Source organism: Cryptotermes secundus, unplaced genomic scaffold (assembly GCF_002891405.2).
Source record: "Cryptotermes secundus unplaced genomic scaffold, Csec_1.0 scaffold854, whole genome shotgun sequence".
Lineage (NCBI taxonomy): Eukaryota > Metazoa > Arthropoda > Insecta > Blattodea > Kalotermitidae > Cryptotermes > Cryptotermes secundus.
Genome location: NW_019727108.1, coordinates 106,279 through 128,385, shown reverse-complemented (window position 1 = coordinate 128,385; position 22,107 = coordinate 106,279). Strand labels below are relative to the sequence as shown.

General features: G+C 39.6%; 1 protein-coding gene across 1 annotated transcript in view; it reads left to right on the top strand.

Moving 5' to 3' along the window:
• The window catches only part of LOC111864489 (ectopic P granules protein 5 homolog), a gene marked incomplete in the record, with an annotated part of 113,296 nt that overhangs the window by 42,505 nt on the left and 48,684 nt on the right, over window positions 1–22,107 (top strand). The window contains 7 exon segments of the mRNA XM_033751461.1: window positions 673–836; window positions 1,840–2,070; window positions 6,048–6,171; window positions 10,722–10,888; window positions 12,074–12,223; window positions 14,918–15,098; window positions 20,008–20,150. Of these exon segments, the coding sequence (XP_033607352.1) occupies window positions 673–836; window positions 1,840–2,070; window positions 6,048–6,171; window positions 10,722–10,888; window positions 12,074–12,223; window positions 14,918–15,098; window positions 20,008–20,150 (1,160 nt within the window).

Genomic DNA, 22,107 nt, shown 5'->3' with positions numbered 1-22,107 from the left:
CTAATTTTTATATGCTTGCTATACCAAAAAATAATTTTAAAGCAGTGTGGACCAATACACCAATTCTATGTACATTTCTGAATGTAGTGTGAAGATTAGAAAAACAAAACTCTAGCTTTCCCAATTTATTACACTTTAAGTGAAATGTTGCATTTACCATTTTAAATGGCTAAATACCCTCCGTCCGAAGGAGCGAGTAGGAATTAAATGTCCTGTGTCATTGAAGGGTTAATTTGGTGAGTTCTAGAACTTTATGAGAAGAGTTATTATTCCAGCCACCAATGGAAGACATGTTAAGTGCCACATTTAGAAAAAGGTAAAGCTATCCCTGTAACAGGCCATGGAGGACCATAGGACTCTCAGACATTAAGGCTTCCGTATTTTCTGAACAATCAGTTCACAGATATGAGTGAGGTCAGCCCTGTATGCTGGCCGCCATTTATGCCCAGGAGGATTCCCAATACTCACTTTCTGTTAGAGGCTGAGTCGATCCCAGGACCATAGTGCAGCTGGAAGGATTGGTCAATTGAAAAATTGAGTGACCACATCAGAAATCGAACGTGTGACCTTCCAGCTTGTAGCATAGTGCCTCAACCATCTGCGCTATCACGTGACCTCCGTTAATTGCCCCATTTGCTAGTTATAATAATCATTTTACATTTCTCTGTATAGAAAGCAGCTCATAATTTGAAAATCCCAACGTTATCAGCAGCCAGCCTTTCTATCTACCGATGGTCACAGCAAGCTTTGGACACACCACTTGATCATCCACTTCTTCCTCTTCTGTGGCAGAAATTCTTCACTCTTTTTCTAGCAAGAGTACCATCAGCATCAGGGTAATTATCCAGTATATTTATTTATTTATTTATTTATTACTTTAATACAGTAAACAGAAAATGTTCCACTCAACAAAATATTTTTCATCTTAGTTCCAGCTCCATATGCAAACTAACCAATACATGACATTTGATATTTTCACAGCAGTAGATATTCATGTTGTGACCTTCTGGTTTATGACTCCATGTAATATGGTAAGTGGACCTGTTTACAAGACTATAAGTTTTCATAACTCAGAAGGTCACAAATTTCTTTAGTTCACCTTTTTCTTAATATATAATGATGTTGTAATGGTTGTGTGTGAATTTATGGTAACAGAACACTGATCTGGTTGCAGGTACAGATGTGGCAAAATACATCCAACCTTCATTACTGTTACAAATAAAAATGTGGGTTGGAAAGCCAGTGGAGGTACAGGGAGGGAGGGAAATCCAAGTGAGAGCATATACAGAAAGATCCCATACCTTCCTTATGCCCCTCTTGCTCTTTCCTACCTTCCTCTTCCCATCGCCACTTTCTGTGACATAGCTGAGGCTCAGAGATATTTTGCATTGACTGTCTTGCTAATCCTGCCAGTCATTGAATCTGCTGCTGACAGTAGTCTGTCTGTCCTTAGCTGTTGTCATATTCATGGAAAATTTTTATTTAGAAGAACATCTTTAAACCTGTGTCTTATATACTCGTACATCGTCAATGTTTGATGTTATGTTCGGGTTGCTAGTACGTTGCAGTCACATTTTATGCGAGGGATGCATTCCTAGAGAACTCACACAATTCTAAACTCAGATAATTCAAGACTAGTTTGCTCATAGGAATAAATTGTATTGCCAAATTCTTTTGGGATTCTCATTATTTGCACATAAAGTTAGACTTTATTTAATATTTTCTATATCACACTGTTTCAAGTTCATATAAAATGCAGCTGCACCCTATGTGAATTTTAACCCATAATGTGTATATACTTACATGTTACTTAGGCTGACTGTTGAGTGTTTTTACCAGTGTTCCAAACAGGGGTGGCGTAGGAGATAAGTTCTTTGAGGGTATGATTAATCTGAGTTTCCACAAGAAATTGAAGAAACGACTTCAGGATGCTACAGAACATTATCGAGCCAAAAGCATTAGTGATTCAGTTCAAGCAGAGGAAGCTGCAGAAGATCAACTGACGGACACACTGCATCAGCAGCAGGAACCCAGCACTGAAAAGAAGATTTGGTATACCGAGTGCTCAAAGTAAGTACAGTACAAATATTCTCCCTCTTTAGACCCAAGTTCATTAATATATTATCAACAGTGCATAATTTCAGCTGGTCAGATGGCAGTTTATTGTGACATAGCACCTGAAAGGCACAATAGCAGAGCCAGAAGAGTTGTCCATTGCTAGGTAATGGCTCAGTAAACAAGCTTCTATGGCAATGGATACGCACACAGCAATAGGACTACTGTTGGTAGTGGTGTTGTCTATGTGGTCCATTCGAATGAGGACCAGCATGAGTTGTGGCGGGCAAGAGAAGAGTAATGAGACAGAAAAATATGGTCATGAGTCCCGTTGATACTGAAACCGAGGATGACTGTGCTGGCAAAGCTAACAGAAGAGTACCTGACTGACTGACCGACCAGCCAACAGGGGCAGTTTGCACTTAGTTGTGAGTTAGTTGCCAGATAGCAAGGACATGAGCATGGAATTAGAGAAATCATCTTTGTTAGAAGCCACTGCCTAGCCAAAGACTAGTGAAGACATAACAAAATCAGAAGACTTAATGTGTGCTATAGCAGTTGATAGGATATGTAGATTAGTGAGTGTGTTATTTGTAGTTGCAAGACATAAACACTCAGTAAGCCTAATAAGCAATCCAAATCCTGACTGGGGAGGTCATACAACCCTCTGGACTGTACCAGAAAGGGTTAGAAGAGTGAAAAATAGTCAACTTGTCCCTTTAGCTTGAATTCAGAACTTCCCCATTCCTTAATTTCCTGTTTATGTCAACTCTTGTCTAAAATACAGGATATACAGAAAGGCACTCAGTGTTTTAGGGACTATATGTCTGGACCATTATGCATATTGAAACAAACAAACTGCTTTGTGTGGCAGAACCTTGCGAGCTGAGTTTTTTACACATGGTTTTATTGGCCTTGTTAAAACAATGGCTAAAAGCTAGACATGTATGAGAGTGACTCTCAGTCTGAGACAGCTGTGCCATAGCTCAAGCAGTTAGTTGCTGGTTTCCCACTGTGGTGGCTCAGGTTTGATCTCAGGTCAGGTCATGTGGGATTTGGACTGGACAGAATGGTACTGGGGCAGGTTTTCTCCAAGTATTTTAATTTTCTCTGCCAGTTCTTATTCCACTGACTGCTCCACATTCTTTATCATCTACCATCTGGGGCTGGTACAATAAGCCAAATAGTGGCCCACGTACCATGTGGACTCACTCACCCCATCCCAGAAAATTAATTAATTGAGTCTTGAGACACAATTACAGAAACATTTTGAGAATCAAGATGGTAATAAGAATTTTCTCTACCAGGTCTGTTTGTTGTAATCATAATTTAATACAGCAGCCACTTTTTCACAATACACAAAAGTGCAGTACTTACTTCTTTTGAAATGTCTTTGCCTGCTCAGACACTGGGATTGTGGGTTTGAATCCTACGGAAGGCATGGATGTCTGTGTGTATTCTGTATTTATGTTCTCTGTTCTTAGTGGCCTTTATCATGAAACTAATGTATGATCTAATCCCCTGTCCTACCTGCTGTGTATAGGATTAGGAAACTGAAGTGAAATGAAGCATTTCATGGATGCCCTATGCTCCAAGTGGGAACAACAGGAATAAAGATGGAAGATCTATGTCCCTTTTGATATTGTCTCTTTTTAAATAAATTACATAAAAGAAAATACAGTCCTACAGCCATATCCTTTTTCACTGTGGGCTGAAGGGGTAGGGGGAGAGAGAGAGAGTTTGTTTGGCAGGTTTATGCTAGGTTGGATCAGATAGTTTTACTGCTACTGCACACATTAAGACCAGGTATCAGAAGATTCTTTAAGTCTGAGACTGAAAAATCAGCGTGATTTAGCATTGTTGTTCTTTCCAACTTGTATTATTATCCTCTGTAATCAGTTAACTTGCTTTCTTTTTAATTCTACATACATAGCTATAAAACCTGAAGAATTTATGAAAATTAGAATAGATATAATTATGAAAGAGACTTGTGTATAATCCACAGGTGGTTGGAACATAGTATATACCTCAGTCTGAGTCCTATGCTTGTAGTTGTTTTTTTTTTTTTCCGAATATATGTCAGTACACACTTTGACCATGTCTAATATATACATGTATTTGCTTGTATATTCATTCTTAAACAATGTTGTGCATTGATGTGATCACTTTTGAAGAGTTCTGTATTCTGGGATGTAATACCATGAAGTCCGGCCCAAGTCAGCCAGTGTTCTGGAGAAACATATCACCTCCATTTTCACATTTGAACAGTAACAGTGTGCTGGCTACTTATGCTGTTTCTTGTTTGGCTTACTCTTCAGCCCTTGAAGATGAAAGTGGTATGTACCTCCATAAGGTTTGTTGACTTTCACTGGCTCACATCGGTTACGTCCTAGAAGATAGAACTCTTCATAACTACCATTTTGAGAACCCCAATGTCCATAATCTATATATATATATATCCCCCAAAACAGACCATGTAGTGTGGTGAAAGTCAGTGAACATTTCAGAGAAGCATATGACCTCCATTTTTGGGGTTGAAGAGTAAGCAAAGCAAGAAGTGAGCTCTGTGTGCTGCCTGGTTCAAGCTGGTTTTTTTGTTTGGCTTGACTCACTCATTCACCTCCTTCTTTAATGCAACTTAATACTGTTACAGTCTCTCTGTAATTTAATATAACATAAAAATCACATCAATTTGCTACATGTTTTGGCCTTACTTGGCCATCTTCAGGTAGCTGTTCATATTTTGCAACTGTCACACTGCAGTTCACCAATTCTGTTCAACTTGTACAGCGAATGCCTTACCAAGGAAGCTCTGGATGCTCTTGGAGACTTCAAATTAGGAGGGCAAATTATTCAAACTCTGAAATATGCAGCTGACCTTGTGTTAATGGCTAAGGAAGAAACTGTGCTACAGGGCATGATTGATAGAGTAATTGAAATAGGAAGGTGCTATGGCATGGAAATGAATGTGGAGAAAACAAAAGTAATGAAAATTTCGAGACAACAAACCCCAGTAACAATAAAGATAGACCAAAAACAACTGGAGAATGTGAAATTTTTAAATATTTGGGTAGCTTGTTAACAGATGATGGAAGGTGTACTAGTGAAATTAAATCCAGGATTGCCATGGCAAAAGCTGCATTTAGCAAGAAGAAGAATCTTTTTACCAGCAAATTGGACTTAAATTTGAGGAAGAAACTAGTGAAATGCTACATTTGGAGCATAGCTCTGTATGGGGCTGAAACATGGACACTTAGGGCAGTAGATCAGAAACATCTGGAAAGTTTTGAAATGTGGTGTTGGAGAAGGATGGAGAAGATCAGTTGGACCGATTATGTGAGAAATGAAGAAGTGTTAATTAGAGTCAGTGAGCAGAGGAACATCCTACACGAAATAAGAAAACGGAAGGCTAATTGGATTGGTAATGTTTTACGCAGAAACTGCCTTCTAAAAGAAGTTATTGAAGGAAAGATAGAGGGGCAGATAGAAGTGACAAGAAGACAAGGAAGAAGACGTAAGAAGATGCTGGATGACCCTGGGGACAGAAGAGGATACTATCATTTGAAGAAGAAAGCTCTAGATCGCAATAAGTGGAAGTTTTTTGGAAGAGACTGTGGACCTGTCGTCTGACAGATTACTGATCATGATGATGACACTGCACTAGATCTTAAGTCAGCATATTTCCATGCTATTGCTTTATCATTGCTCACACTAAAATGTGTTTGTTTGACAATGAAACTCTCCCTCCATTCCACATTATTTTCCTTTTGTGGTGTCTGTGTTTGTACCCCCTTTTGTGTGTGTATTCTCACTAGCTGGGTATAGGTCCCTTTGACTAGCTTTTTAACACTGAAAATGAAGGCAGTATGCTGCTCCTAAGTGTTGGTTCACCTTCACCACACTGCACAGGCTGTGCCCCAGAATATAGAACTCTTGATAACCACCACTGGGAATCTCATATCCAGCATCTTTATTTGTCTTTTTTAAAACAGACTCTTTCGAACCTTCGGCCTTTGGTTGGAAGAGCCACGACTTCATGAGCCAAGCCTCTTTCTTCCTGCTTTGCCTCCTCAGTATAACTCCAACAAGTTGGCTGCACTACTGCAAGGAAATGTGGTATAACTGACACTTCATGTATTTCTTTGCGTTTGTGTAAGAGGAACCTCCACATAATAATAATTGTCAGTTGAAGGTTTTTCCTGATCTGTGCTTTTGTACTAGTCTCAGTGTCACATCTCTACTGTTTAAGGTTTTCCTGAGTGTATTGTCTATCTTTAATGTCTCCCCCCCCCAAAAGAAAACATTAAGTGGGGATGTCACATATTTATTTTAGTTAGCACAGTTTTTCTAAAAACTGTTTGCTCTTATGCTCAGTTTTAGTTGCAAGCTCAAAACATAGAATGCATTAATAGATGTGCAATGTTTGACATGGTTTGCCAGTACACATCAACTGTTTGCTGATACATTTACTGAATGAAAAGAAACAGTGGTTTTAGTGTTACAGCCTCTTCCTTACCATACTCTGACCCAATATTTTAACCTTAATAGGCCATGTGTCTTATTATTGCATTGGCACATGCACATGTTTCAGTGATGAACCATTGCATTTGTTCAATGCTAATACCATGACCTCCATGATAAAATATGGCTGTCAGTCTTGTAGAACTAGGAGAATTAAAATTCTGATTCACACATGATGAACTGTTACCCCTCATTTAAAATATGGCTGCCAGGCTTATAGTACCCAAAATTTCAATTTTCATACCGCCAGATTGTTGAGGCTAATAACAAGTACACTGAAGTTTCGTGGGAGTTATGTTGTGATGACTGTTGCATTTACATGTTTTTTGTGAATGAGTATATCCACAGATATAAATTCTTATCAGAGTGATGTTAATCTTGAAAGCGATTTGAAAACCCACAAATTTGTTGGTAGTCAAAAAGTGACTGTCCATTTGTGGAGTTGCTGCTGTTATGCTTCTGGATGGACTATTTGTGTCAGTAAAATAATAATAGTAATAAAAAAATATTTCTTGCAGCACCAATAAAATAGTTATTTACCTTTGTCTCAGATTATATACCATTATAAATTTTATCTGTATTTCCTACAGTACGTTGTGCGTTCAAGTTCTAAGGTCTCCGATTTTTTTTCTCACACAATAATCATACAAAAAATTTGAAACCGTCACTTTTCAACGTAATCTCCCTGCAGCTGTACACATTTTTCACAACGTCGACGCCATGATTCCATGGCCACTGCGAACGCTTCTGTAGGAGTCTGTTTTGACCACTGGAAAAATGCTGATGCAATAGCAGCATGACTGGTGAATGTGCGACCACAGAGAGTGTTTTTCATCGTTGGGAAAAGCTAAAAATCGCTAGGAGCCAGGTTAGGTGAGTAGGGAGCATGAGAAACCACTTCAAGGTTGTTTTCATGAAGAAACTGCTGTGTCGCCTACACCCGATATGCTGGTGCATTGTCCTGGTAAAAGAGCACACGTGCAGCCTTTTCTGGCCATTTTTCTCACAGTGCTGGAAAGAGCTTGTTCTTCAAAACATCTTGGTAGGATGCACCTGTCACCGTAATGCCCTTTGGACCGCAATGAGTAAGGATTACGCCATCGCTATCCCAAAACATGGCCACCATTTTTTCAGCACTGGCGCTTACCCGAAATTTTTTTGGTGGCAGCAAGTCTGTGTGCTTCCATTGAGCTGACTGGCGCTTCGTTTCAGGATTGAAAAACGGCATCCATGTCTCATCCATTGTCACAGTTGATGAAAAGAAAGTCCCATTCATGCCTTCATCATGTGTCAACATCACCTGGCAAATTGCTATGTGCGCAGCCTTGTGGTCGTCCGCCAGCATTCGTGGCACCCACCTGGAGGACACTTTCTGCATCCGCAGGTCTTCATGCAGGATTTTGTGCACAGATCCCATGGAAATGCCAACTTTGGAGGCGATGTTTTCCACACTCAATCAGCGATCCTCCAAAACAACTTTCTCAAGTCGCTCGACCATATTGTCAGACCGGCTGGTGCAAGGCCGAGATTGTTTTGGTTCGTTGTCATACGACGTTCAGCCTTCTTTGAACTGTCACACCCACGAATGCACATTTTTCACATTCATGACACCATCACCACACGTCTCACTCAACTGGCGATGAATTTCAATGGGTGTCGCATCACGCAAGTGGAGAAAACGAATGATTACTCGCTGTTCTTGTAACGAAAACGTCGCCATTTTAAGTATCAAAAACACTCCTCACACTCGCCGCCACCACTAGAGTTCTATGTGCTGTACAGTACTGTCATCTCTGTCACGCATTCACAAAAAGTGCACACGTATTTTAAACTGAACCGCATGTGTCTATCTACTCCCAGTCCTGAGAAAAAAAAATCGGAGACCTTAGAACTTGAACACCCCTCGTAGAACCTGTGCATCTATTCAGTCTTCTGGTCCCCTTTAATGTTTTATTTTCAAACTTGAATTTCCTTCCATCAGGTTAACACAGCAGTAATGTTCCTCACTTATTCTCAAGAGGCCCAAATATTGTCCAAATAAAAAAATGAGTTACTATTGTGCCATCCAGTTTGAGGTTGAAAGCACAAATGACTTAATTGTCAGAGTGTGGCATTAATAACCAACCATATAATAGTTATTCTACTGTAACTTGGGCATCCTGGCCTTTTCATTGAAAACAAGACATGCCATGGGAAGGAGAGAGTGATGATTATACATCCTGTCTCTTATACCCCCCATGAATAACGTTTCAAAATATCTACCAAGAGGAAAAATTAAGAATGGTAGGACCTCTGAAGTGGTGAAAGGATTCTGTTTGGTAATATCCTTACTAGGTCTCAGTAGGCCTCATATTGGAATGGATGATAGTGATAACAGTGATGATATGAGGTTAGTCCTTTTGCTGTGGATCTCTCAGTTGAAATAGCACAGTGTCTTTATTGTTATCTTAGCCAGCAAAATTAATGTTAATATTATTGAGCTTGTTTCACAAGTAAAACTGAAGATGCTCTGAAAATTATCTACAGTTTATGTGAGCTATAGCCGAAGTATGCAGTGTTGTGTAGAATTCTGTATTAGGTTTGTTTTGTTTGAACATGGTCATTGCAGTGGTGGATTGTGCAAGACATTGGTGTCTGCTATGACATGATTAGCATTCTGTCACTCTGCTTCAAGCCATGGCAGAATCTTTTTTTAGTAGTGTGTACTGCAAGTACGTTGAAACATTGATAATCCAAACTAATTTAAGGATTGGTGTGTTCAGACTGTTGGGTTTCAAATAAAGAATTGGAATTTTTAATAAAATTATGTATTCAAAGATTTATAGATACCTTTCATATTATAAAGAGTGACTGGAACCCACATTCTGGGCTTAGGGCAAGTGGTATCTGGGTTACATATTCCACCATGTAGGGAGCAGGTCCATCCATTAACACATCATGTTCCACAAGTTTCCACAGATTTACTGCAAGTGAGTAAAATATTTAGTTTAAATTTGTAATTTTTTGAGTTGTCAGTTTTGGGAGGGGGGATACCGTAAGTCATTTCGGATTGCTGGGAATAAGGTGAACTTGGATTACCAGGATTCTACTTTATATATTTGACAGTGGGACAGGGAAATCAAATTAAGTCATAAACTGATATTCTCATGTTATTGAGGCAAATTGTCTATAATAGATGCTAATGGATTTGATGTCAGTGAATATATCAAGTTTCTGTTAGGCTTGGATTTTTGTTTCATTATTCTTTTGGATATAGGAAAGTGTGAGAGTAACTTTCTGGGGGAGCAGCAGATTTGAACACTAAACTGAAGAAATGTAACAGTCACATTATGAATGGGTGATCACTGACACTAAACACTAAATAAGAGAAAACTTTAAATTGAGGAATGTTAAATAAGGGTTCCACTATGCAGGTCTCTCCCAACTTGAGCTCTTTCAGCTTAATGCAAATTACCTTTTAAAATTATTTAATATGATTTTTCTTAATTTTATTATTTTGGTGAAGACTATAAAGTTCTGGGATAATTCATCAGTTAGGACATGGCTGCTTCCTTCCAAATCCTTTCCTATTCATATTTAATCTGTTATGCTGCCATTGGATGGTGTATATTCTTAGCTGCTGATTACTAAGTAACTTTATGGAGCTGAGACCTTCTTAAGAAGCTGCCAATTGTGTAGCTACTTAAGAACTTTTCAACATTTTATAAAACCTGAAGCTTCAGTACCATGTTCACAAGAGCCCTCCAATGGTCCCTATCCCGAACCAGATTGGTCAGTCCATACCACCTCATCCTATCTCTCTAAGACCCATTTTAATATTGTCCATCCACCTACATCTTGGTCTTCCTAGTGGTGTCTTTCCTTCTGGGTTTCCCACCTCTATTCTTCTCCCCCGTTTGGTTAACATTTGATAGGATCATAAAGTAACCTGTGCAAAAATCTCTAGTGATCAGCCATGTCAGTGTTGAGTTAAGAACATTGACATAAACCCTGGTTTCTACTCTTACATAAACAACTTATGTAATGAAATGTAAAGAAAGTAATGAAAACAGTGTCTTATACACTTAGTTTAGTAATATGAATTAAATTATATGATATGCTTTAATTTTATATTGTACAATAGCTTTTTACATCTCTCCCTGCAGACTCCGTGGTTCGAGTATATGGATTATACGAAGGTCAGAGAAGATCAATGTGCGGCACTTCAAGAATGGGAGGTTACCCATTTCAGAACTGAAGATCACAGGTTGAAAGTGCCAGTGTTGGCTAATGCTGAGGACTCCACTGAGCCTGATAAGAGAATTTTGAAACGGTAATTTTTATCATTAAGCCATGAGAGAAGGTTATATGACATATTGATAGTGAAACAGCCTTGTTTTGAAGCAGGGTTATACAGAAAGCATAATTTGATGTTTGAAACGAATTTGTTGTAGATAAGTTGTAATATTTTCATATTGCATTAAATATAAAGATTATTAACGGTGAGTTCTGAGTCTGTGTGTGTTCACCTTAGGTTATAAATATTATCTTCATCTCATGTTGGTTGTCATATATGACAGTACCTCACACCTGTTTTATGCTTAGCATTTCTGAAAATAATATTGCTTAATTATACTCTGTGGTGTTAAAAATATGACCCTCTGTAAGAAATTAATAGAAATGGTTGTATGAATTTTTTGTGGGTTATTTTAAAATGCTTTCAGTGTCACAAACTGTACAGTCAAATAGTTTGATGACTGATGAATGTAGAATTGGAAAGGGTTTGGAAGGAAACAGGGATTACATAATTGAGATACTATCCTGGCATTCGCCTGGTAAAAGCTAGGTAAAGCAACCCCCTGTAACAGGCTGTGGAGGCCACTAGGGTTGTGAAACGTCAAGGCTCCGACATTCTCTCTAGACAGTTGGCTCACAGGTGGTAGTGAAATTGTCAGCCTTACATGCTGACAGCTCTTTACCCACAGGAAGATTCGTGGTACTCATTTCTCTTAGAGGCTGAGTGACCCGAGGGCCATAATGCAGCTGGAAGGATTAGGTCAATTGAAAAATCAAGTGACCTCATCAGGATTTGAACCTGTGACATTCCAGCCCGTAGCATAATTTTTTAATGAACTATGCTACTGTGTGCCCCCCATTTGCCTGGTGGGACTGAAAAAGAATCATAAAAAATATCAGAATAGCTGGTGGACTTTCAGAGATTCAGATTGAGTGCATCATGAATACGAGTTATGTACGGATTTGTTATAAATTTATGTAAGTTGTGTAAAACATGTCTAAGTATACATACAAAAGGATTTGTTGAGTTTGATCCATCTGTTGCACACAAGATGCTGTTCTATAAGCTAACAGAGACTTTTGACTGTGCTGTGTGATTATATTAAGACTATTTGATCTGAAAAGAAAAATATGAGAAAACAGAAGAAATAATTTCTTCAAAAAAGTACAAAATGATAACTTATATTTTGTATCTGTTTTTTTTTTTCTTTATTCTTTTCAGTTTACAGTCCTATGACTCACCTGTACCTCCGCCACCTTTAAGGCCTGTGAAACCAGTTATGCCTGTAGTCACAAATGAGATGTTGTGCAACAGGGGCACTGTACTTGACAGTCTTAAAACTTCATTCAAAACTCTGTTGGATTATGCTCTGTAAGTTGGCTTCATAGTAATTAGCAAATCTTATTCACAACTGCTGGAATGGGCCAAGTATAACCCTACAGAGAAAACAGTCCATCACATTGTAGGGTTAATAAGACACCGAATGTTCACTTTTTCACAAATAATACAGGGAAAGGAATATAAAGGAAAAGGTAAAGTTTTCCTTGTGTTAAATTATTTAAGGACTACAAGGCATATGGGTGAGTGGTCAGCTTTACCCCCTGGGAAATAGTCCCTTGTACACATTAGATAGGAGGCCGGGTGGGCCTCAGAATTGATCAGTGCATGATACCATGATATACATCCATATTCAGTTGCATCATTTGTATATGAATGGTTCATAGCTAAAAAGGTAATATATGAGGGAGATCTGATAAGTAACATAACACAGTTTATGTGAAAAGACTTTTAGTTGTACTGTACAACATTACACAGCAATCAAGGCACATGTTTGTAATATTTTTCAACACAGTAACCTTCCCTGTTAAGACATTTCTTCTACCATGCAATGAGAAGATGAGTACTCTGACAGTAACATTCTGGACAAAACCTTGGTAGCCAGCGATACACTTGAAGTTGATCGTCGACATCTGTGTCATAGTGCCTTCCAGAAAGGTGCTGCTTGAAAGGCCCAAAGAAATGGAAGCTTGAAGCAGCTATGTCTAGGCTGTAGGATGGATACTCTTGCACTTCCCACTGACTGCATTGCGACCACTCATGTGGCATTTCACTGTTAACAGCACCATACTCTGGGTCAGGAGTTCATTATACAAAAAACAAACCTGTTCTTAAGACATCACAGTCTATCAATAGACAGGTTCTCAGTGTATTTCATTTTCACTAGTCCTTTTGCATGATAATGCTCTTTACTGAGAAGACTTCCACACTGGACCATATTTTTGGTTGACTTGCCTCTTTTTTTATGTAGAAAAAATGTTATAAAAAAAAGGCACAGGCAGTGCCCATCCAGCCTCTGTAGCAGTCTTACAAATATCTTATTCTGTCATAGCAGTCACCCCACAGTTTTTAAATATATCTCTTAACCTAACTCTAATATTTAGTATTTTTAATATTTTGTTAATATCTTTTACATTTACATTTCTCACCACATAAAACCCTTTCAGGTTTAACTTTTCTACAGTGCATTCAACCATTGAGGAAACCGGAGAAGCTGCATGTGTCGGATACAACATTTCTCACAGATTGCTGCTGTAACTGCCGATAGTAGAAGGAGTCATCAGTGCTGATAAATGCACACACTCTCGCTAGCATAGAATGGATGGATCATTTCTCCGCGACTACTGTGCCCTTCCCTGCTAGCAAGACTGCAGTTGTGTCATTGATTCCCTCACATCAGTTGCTGTACATGCACACATTTATAGGAATACTGTAAAAAGATAACAGACTTACCATGCTTTATAACAGGTGTTGGAAGTGACCCCGTTCTGCTTGCAAACATGCCTCGCATTGCATAAATAAATTATGTGACACTTTCTGAAGTTGGTCCATGGTAATTGAACTAATTACGCATGTTATTTCATTCTGCAGAGCTTCGGTGGTGCTAGGATTTTTCTTGTAGACTTTTCCCTTTAGGTTTCCCCAGAGATAAAAATCGCAAAAACTGAGATCTGGGAGGCTACAGTCCCCTGCTGATTATTCTGTTTTCAGACACTTCCCATATTGCGACCATGGATGCATTAACTGTATGTGCTGAAAATACCTATATTGTCTTTCTTCAGCAGTCAGCTGATTGAAGAACGGATTCAGTATATCATTAACATAGCGGTAAGAGTTCACAGGTTCATGGAAAAATAAGGGGCTAATGATTTGGCACAGACTTACAGCACACCACACCCCCACCTTTTCACTATGTAATGGCACTTGCTGTATAGCATGAGGATTTTACACGTGTAATTAGTTCAATTGCCATGGACCAACTTCAGAAAGTGTCACATAATTTATTTATGCGATGCGAGGCATGTTTGCAAGCAGAAGGGGGTCACTTTCAGCACCTGTTATAAAGCACGGTAAGTTATCTTTTTCAGTATTCCTATAAATGTGTGCATGTACAGAAACTGATGTGATGGAATCAGCGACATGACTGCACTCTCACTAGTGGGGACGGACACAGTAGTCACGGAGAAACGATCCATCCACTCTATGCTAGCGAGAATGTGTATGTTTATCAGCGCCGATGACTCATTCCGCTATCAGCAGTTACAGCAGCAATCTGTGACAAATGTTGTATCTGACTCACGCTGATCTCCCAGTTTCCTCGATGATTGAACGCCCTGTACTTCATCAAGCCAGGTCTCTAATAATATTATGACATCTATGTTTTGGCTCCTTTGTTGGGATTTGGGGAGCTTGCTTCTTAGGCTTCTATAGTTCCATTGAACAAGTGTGAATAATGACAAGTAGTGTCATCTCTTAGTAGTTTTCAGTAACATTATATGTGACCATGTTTGTTGTTGAATTGAATGCACAGCAACAAATAATTGTGTTTCCTTTCATTTTGGACCATTCTTGTATTTTATGTGTAAATGAAATAAGTTACAATTGAAGTTCACATTAATGTAAGGCATATTGGGTGCATGTGTTCCTTGCTTAGGCATTCTTCACATGATGTTCATGCAGTGAATTTTCCATGAAGGAATTGTGAAGTTTGTATATGTTGTGTTACAGAAGCTACTCTTTGCACGTGTCAGAACACACGGCTTTAGATTGCAACTTCCTAGAGTTGGTGCCACAGTTATACCGAGATGTTGAATTGGAGGTGGTACTCCATGCAGCCTGTGATAGTGAACCTCACACAAGGAGAGGAAATGCAACATACTGTGCTGGTCCTGCAGCTATTCGATTGAAGGTAGGTCAGTGCCTCATTGAGGTAAAGTGGATTTGGGGCCCTTGGTACTGTAACTTACCGGGAATCCACCCACTGGATTAGCCATCCAGCAGCCACGTGCTTCAAGTGAGGTGTAGCACTTTGCTTTTGATAATCATTTGGCTGTATGAAGTGGCATGACAAAATCTTAATTCCACTGGAGCTTGCCATTTATGTAGGGTATGTGTTGCATTTTCCGTTTTCTTCCCTAGGTTATTTTACACTGCCTTCAATATGAAGACTGTGTATCATCAGATAATGGGATGGTTGATTTGGAAAGGATTTCGAAATAAGTAGTCATGGTCTTATTTAAGGTACTAAGAAGGTAAAGTTGTCCATGTACTTAACTAATTAAGCAGTACGCTGTTGCGGACCAATTTTGAGATTGGAAATTTAAGGCATTGCCTTAAAGTTTCGAGACTTGCGAAAAGTGTTTTACAGCCATTACATTAGTATGTCAACACCTGGACAGGCAACTAGGTTAAGAATGTTGATGATCAGCATTTATGCGTAATCGCACTAGCAAGAAGCTTACCTCACTTGGCCACTGGAGTATAATTATATTATTAAGTAAGCAGCAGCCAAGAGGACCGAGGGCCCACCCACAGCCGAAAGGTAGCCAATGGAAACCTTCCACCCAGAAATTGAGGGCGAAAGGAGGAGTAACTTCCCTCTTTCATTAACCGTTGATTTAGCAAATTAAAGATATAAATTACTGAATTTAGGAGACATAGGGATCTGATCTCAAACATAATATTCAGTTGTCAGCCGGAGGCGCTATTCAGTATGGGTCTGACGAGTGCTGGAAGTTGGCCTGCATTCTTCTATGTCAAGTAAGTCACATTTACTCATATAAGCCATGTTGTTCAATATTATTGTCAATAACAGTGTGTGGAAAATATTGAAAGCAAACTCCAGTGTGCTCGGCGAGCCCTTAGGGGAGAGTAATAATTATGTAACAAGTGATTGCCTAGGAAGATAGTCCGGCAATATGTCTGTGTATGGTGTATATGTTAGGATTACTAGTAGTGTATCATGAATAGTAGGGAAACAGGATCGCATTGCACGATTAATACTTGCCTATAGTCAGGAGTCGAAGCAGAGAGAGACTTCAGTTTTACACCCCCGAAGGGGAGGTTCCTAGCGTAGCTTCAAGTAAATTCACTATGTAGTCCCGACTGAAAGTCGGCCTTGTTAATAATGTAAATATTGTAAATATGGTAAATATCAATGTAAATAGACCAGTGTACATAGAGTAGGATGTACGCAGGGAATTGTGATTCACCCCTCCATAATCACCTTTCCACGACCGATCCCGAGGATCCTACCAAAACGAAAGGCAGCAGCAGCCGAATGCTTAAGGGGAGGTACTAAGAATGGACAGGGATGGGCACCTGCCACGCAGGCCGCGCTTAGTAGCCCTTGATATCAACGCCCCTTTAAGATGTAAGAATCATGATAATGTGATATGTTGCTACCTGCAGACTATATGAAGATATGTCAAGAGGGAGCTATGACACTATGTCAGGGGGTAGTTCCCACCATAGAGATGACAGACGATAGGTAGGGGCGGGTCAGACCTGACACGCCCGCTCTACGCCAATAATAAGAGGTGACAGTGATGAAGGGGCCAGCCAACAGAGGACGCTCGACTACCGCGCTATCGGCCCTTGGTACTTACATCACCTCTCTTAGGACATATAATAGATGGTGGTAGCTTTAAGTAAGGAAGGAAGCCCAGAAACGGGAGAATCCTAGCTGAGAGTAAGCTAGGATTATTGTGTTAACTCCTTACAGCGTAAGCTGTGGTAGCAAGGAGGGGTACCTGCACGCCCCCCTGCACCACAGCGTTACAAGTGGTGGCAGAGGTGGGATACCTCCACGCCCCCCTGCCACCACGGCGTTACATACGCCATGAAGACGTGGGGGGGTGAATGTATAGACCCACGTTTTCTTGACCTCAGCACTAGTAGGAGGTGAGTGGTCAGCTTCACGCCCCGGCCGCTTTACCCCCGGGGAAAGATCCCCTGGTACCCATTGGATAGGAGGTTGGGTGGACCCCAAAGCTGGTCTGGATGACATGGAGAAGTGAAAATTTTTGAACCTACCTGGACTCGAACTATGACCCTCCCCGTCGTCCGGCCCTTACCTAGTCGCTATACCAACTGCGCTATCCCAGTACTATCCCAAGAAAATTTTTCAAACATAAGAGAGCAACCTTTTTCTGTCACAATGGTAGTCATGAAAACCAGTAGAATAATAAAATATATAGTTGCAGCTGTGTGAGATGACGTACACTTCACTAAAATAATTATAAAGTGTAATTGATATGTATTTGTGGCACGCAGTAGTGTAGTTGGTTGAGGCATTATGCTACAAGCCGGAAGGTCACAGTTTCAATCCCCAATGAGGTCACTGGGTTTTTCAGTTGACCTAATCCTTGCAGCCACACTATGGCCCTGGGTTCGACTCAGTCTCTAACAGAAAAAATACCAGGAATGATCCTGGGGGTAAAGGGCTGCAAACACGTGAGGTTGATAATCTCACTGCCATCCGTTAGCAGTTATCTAGAAAATGTAGGAGCGTCAACATCCACAACCCTCTGGGCCTCCATGGCTTGTTACAGGGATAGCTTTACCTTTTCTTTCTTTTTAACCAGTTATGAAGTTTTCACTTCCCCATATCATCCAGACTGGCTTTGGGGTCCACCCAACCTCCTATACAGTGGATACCAGGAGTAAAGCGGCCGGGGCGTGAAGCTGACCACTCATCTCCAACTAGTGCTGAGGTCAAGAAAATGTTGATCTATACATGCACTTCCCCATACATCTTCATGGCATAATGCTTAATTAGTTAAGCAGAGGGACAACATTACCTTTTACTGATTTGTGTTATTGGTACAGATGTAAAGGGCAATACTAAAATTTTTATAGGAAGCCATATCAGTGACTAATGAAGGGGTTCTAAAATTAATGTTGTTATTCTGCAAAGCACATAATTGATAGTCCACTGTAATTGTATTTTGTAAGTCATGTTCTGTGTCAACAAATTATAACAAGAAGTTTTAGGAATAACTAATTTCCACCAACAATTCTTTATTGCTGTGGAAATGCTTATACGAAGATGTTAACGTATCAACAATAAGGGGATACACAGATAGACCCATGGACTCTGCTTTGATAAGACATGGTCCAGATGGAAAATGACATATCTAACAGTTCTTCCATTGTTGCACATATTTGTTGCCATGAAACATGTTTACCTAGCCATTGCCTAGCAACAATAGGAGGGATACACATAGAGACACAGACTGATGAGAGGGATTTATGAACTATGCTGGTGTGATGGGCTCGGTTGCCATGATATACACATACATACCAAATTTCATAAACACTGGTTGAGGCATTCAGAAGTTGATAGGGTGAATGGGTACACAGGCACACAGACGAGATGGAGGTTGCATAAGCCTACTTTAGGGAAATAGGGTAAAAAGGAGAGTCTACACTGTGATATAATTTATATGAAACAGTAATTTCTGTTTTCAGTTTCCTGCTATGGACCTAACGGAGAACATCAAAACATATATGAAATTTAGTTTTTAGTCTTGCCAGTATGTGTGGTAGCCATGTTCTTGGAAGTGTGTGCAAGTATTGTGGTAGAATTTTTGGATGTGATTAAAATCCTTGTTCCCATTCTCCCTTTTTTCTTCTGAATGAATGATTAAACTTTAATTTATTTAATTTGAATGTTATTCCTGTTAAGTCTTAATTACTGTGTATTATGATATTAACAAGGAAAGCTATTGTATCCCAGGCATAGACTGCTCCATTCATAGTATTGTAACATGTCTTGGGTACTGAAGACGCCGTTCGGATTGTTAACTGGTTTATTTAACAACCTACAAGTAACGGCTACAATTAATTATCACACAGTTGCGGGGTTTCACACTTTATAACCCTATGCGCAAATCAGTTCACTCCGTCTTCAGTAGTCTACACGTTTACAGTAGGAGAGCTATGTATCACTGTATCACGCGCTCCCAATTACACAGTTACACACACGTCCGGTTCTTCTTTCCCCGACGGCTGCTATATTCCAACTCAAATCACAGGCTGCTGCCTTGAGAACTGTTGATAACACACTCGCTCGTAAGCTTGCTCGGAACTAACTCGGAACTGAACTCGGCAATGGCCACATTACAACTCTTCTCGCAGGCAGCGCAGCTCTCTTATATAGTGGCTGTGTGTGCCTGTTATGTAGCAATGCTGTTACCTCACGCTGTCTTACGTCACCGCGCGTTGCGCGTTACGTTACCGTGCGGAGGGGGGGGGAGCACTGACTCATCCGCCACATCACTGCTGGTGGGGGTGTTCTCCGTTGCGCAACATGTCACAGTATATATATTTATGATTGTACATTTAATTAAGTCTCTTGGTAAAACTGTTTATTGTACTACACAGTCCGTAAACAATGCAACAAATTGTTCCTTCTTTCTTACACTTTCATTTTTGACACAACATATTTCGGCCCTAAATGGCCATCATCAGGTGTCTTACTATGCTGAAACTGCTACACTGCACTAATATTAACCATTCATCGCATATGTGACTGCACGCTTCATTATTTAAAACATCATTCTCATAATCAGTTGGTATGCGCTAAAAGTACAGTGTAGCAGTTTTAGCATAGTAAGACCTGAAGATGGCCATTTAGGGCCGATACATGGTGTGTCAAAAGTGAAAGTATAAGAAGGAAGGAACAATTCGTTGCATTGTTGACGAACTGTGTAGTACAATAAACAGTATTAGATATAGAAATGCAACAGGATGCTTAAATACAGGATTGCAAATAGAAGTCTCTTTGTAATATAAATTCATATCCTTTTCAACAGATCTGTGAAGCACGCAGAAATGAAGGAAATGAGCATCTCATTGAACAAAATCGTAGAGAATTTGAAAGTATATTGAGTCGTGCAATGCAGCCCCCACCTCAAAAAGTTTGTGCCAGCAGTGTTTACATCGAGCATGTTATAAGGTATGTACTGATAGTTCAGTTGGTATACTGACAGGCTGTGGCCTGGGCAGCTAGGATATTGGGGTTTGATTCCCAGCAGGGGCGAGAGAGTGTTCTCTTCACAGCAGCATCCAGACTAGCTCTGGGGCCCACCCAGTTCCTATTCAGCGATACCTGGCATTGTTTGCCCAAAGGTAAACAGCGAGGGCATGAAACTGACTACTGACTTCCATCTAGTGCCAAGGTTAACAATACCTGTACCTCCACTATCCTGTATATGATGTGGTACTTAATTAATTAAGCACAAGGGAAACTTCACTTTTTTACAGTTGCTGAAAGTTGTTGCACCTCTTTTTAGAGAAGCATTCTGCTGCACTGTATCCCACAGCTTGCATATACTTGTATGTATGAAATGTATGGTCTTCTGTCTGTGCAGTTAAGAGAGGGCTCAGAAGAGTAAGCCCAGCAAGAGGGTAGCAGAAGCAGATGACTGCCTGCTGCTGCTGATCAGATCCATCTTGTTAAATTTCATTTAATTAAATGCAGTAGAAAAAANAAGAAACACCCTCCCAAAGTTTGGTCCATTCCTCCTGGGACACCCTTATATATAATTAGTAGAGGTAGAAAGTAAAATTCCCATGTGGAGGCAGGTTAGAATACCTCCACTGTAGCCCTGCAAGTTATAGAAGACGAAAACGAATCCCAGTGCATAGGAGTATAACTGGGCCACCTTATCACTGGGGGACATAAATACAGAGACCAGGTACTCCAGGTTGGGGATTGGATGCAAGGCTGATGACCTTGTTCTGTGAAATGAAAATTATGGTTGCAAAATCTGAAGAAGTGAAGGCCGGATGGTTTAATTTAGTAGAAAAATCTGGCAAAATATTCTAAGGAAAGCTGTGTATCAAAATGGGCTGTTTTTCCGATGATGATGAAAAGGTAAAATTGTCTCTGCGCTTAATTAAGCATCACACCATGAAGACACATTCTTAACCTCAACACTAAATGGAGGGAGTGGTCAGATTAACACCCTGTCCACTTTACCCCTAAGCAGAGAATCCCAATTGCCATTGGATATGAGGCTAATTGGGTCCCATAGTCAGTTCAAACAATGTCAGTGTCAGAAATGATCTAATTCATAGCCCAGTTACTGTTGTGAGCTAACACAACCCATTATAAAAATGTGGTAACATTTTATTCTTCATGTGTACTAAGATACTGGAACAATTGTTGACTTTTTGGACGTTATTCATCATCCTGTTTTTTTACACCATTTCAGAGATGACTCTGTCTCTGTCCTCAAGTAAGAAAAGGTATTGAGAAGAACTAGGCAGTTGAAAGAGCATTGGATATAAAATATGTATTTCAAACAAGTGTATGTTTTTACAATTTAATAACTAGCTTTGTTAGGTTAGAATGGGTCTTTCTGGGGCTGGTAAGCAAACCTGAAACCTGTGAAAGGTTTCTAGAAAGATTTGTGTCAGGACAAATAAGTAAAATTCAAATTTACAGGTAGATAGATATACATGGTCACAATATTGTAAATTTTTCCAAAATCTCATTTGTTTCATTCTGGTCCGTCACACTAATAATATTATGAAAAAGTTAAATAGTTCTGTCCAGTATGACTGGTTAAGATTTTTTTTTTCTTATTTCAACACAGCGGGCCACAATAACATACAGGACACCATTAAAGAACCCTCTTCTCAAGAACAACAAGATGGCACACGAACCAGCTTGGTTTACAAATTCTAATAATCTTATCAAACTAACTATAAATATTTTAACTTATTGGAACAGCTGCTGTAGTTGTAAAGACTATAGATTTTACACTCAGTTGTATATTATTTATATATTTATACAATAGTTGTATATTGTACATATATATTTTAACTTTTAGAACCTGTACTGTAATAGTGGCTTCTAACTGTACTGATGTAAAGGTGTCCCTCTGAAGATGGTCTCTGAAGACTGA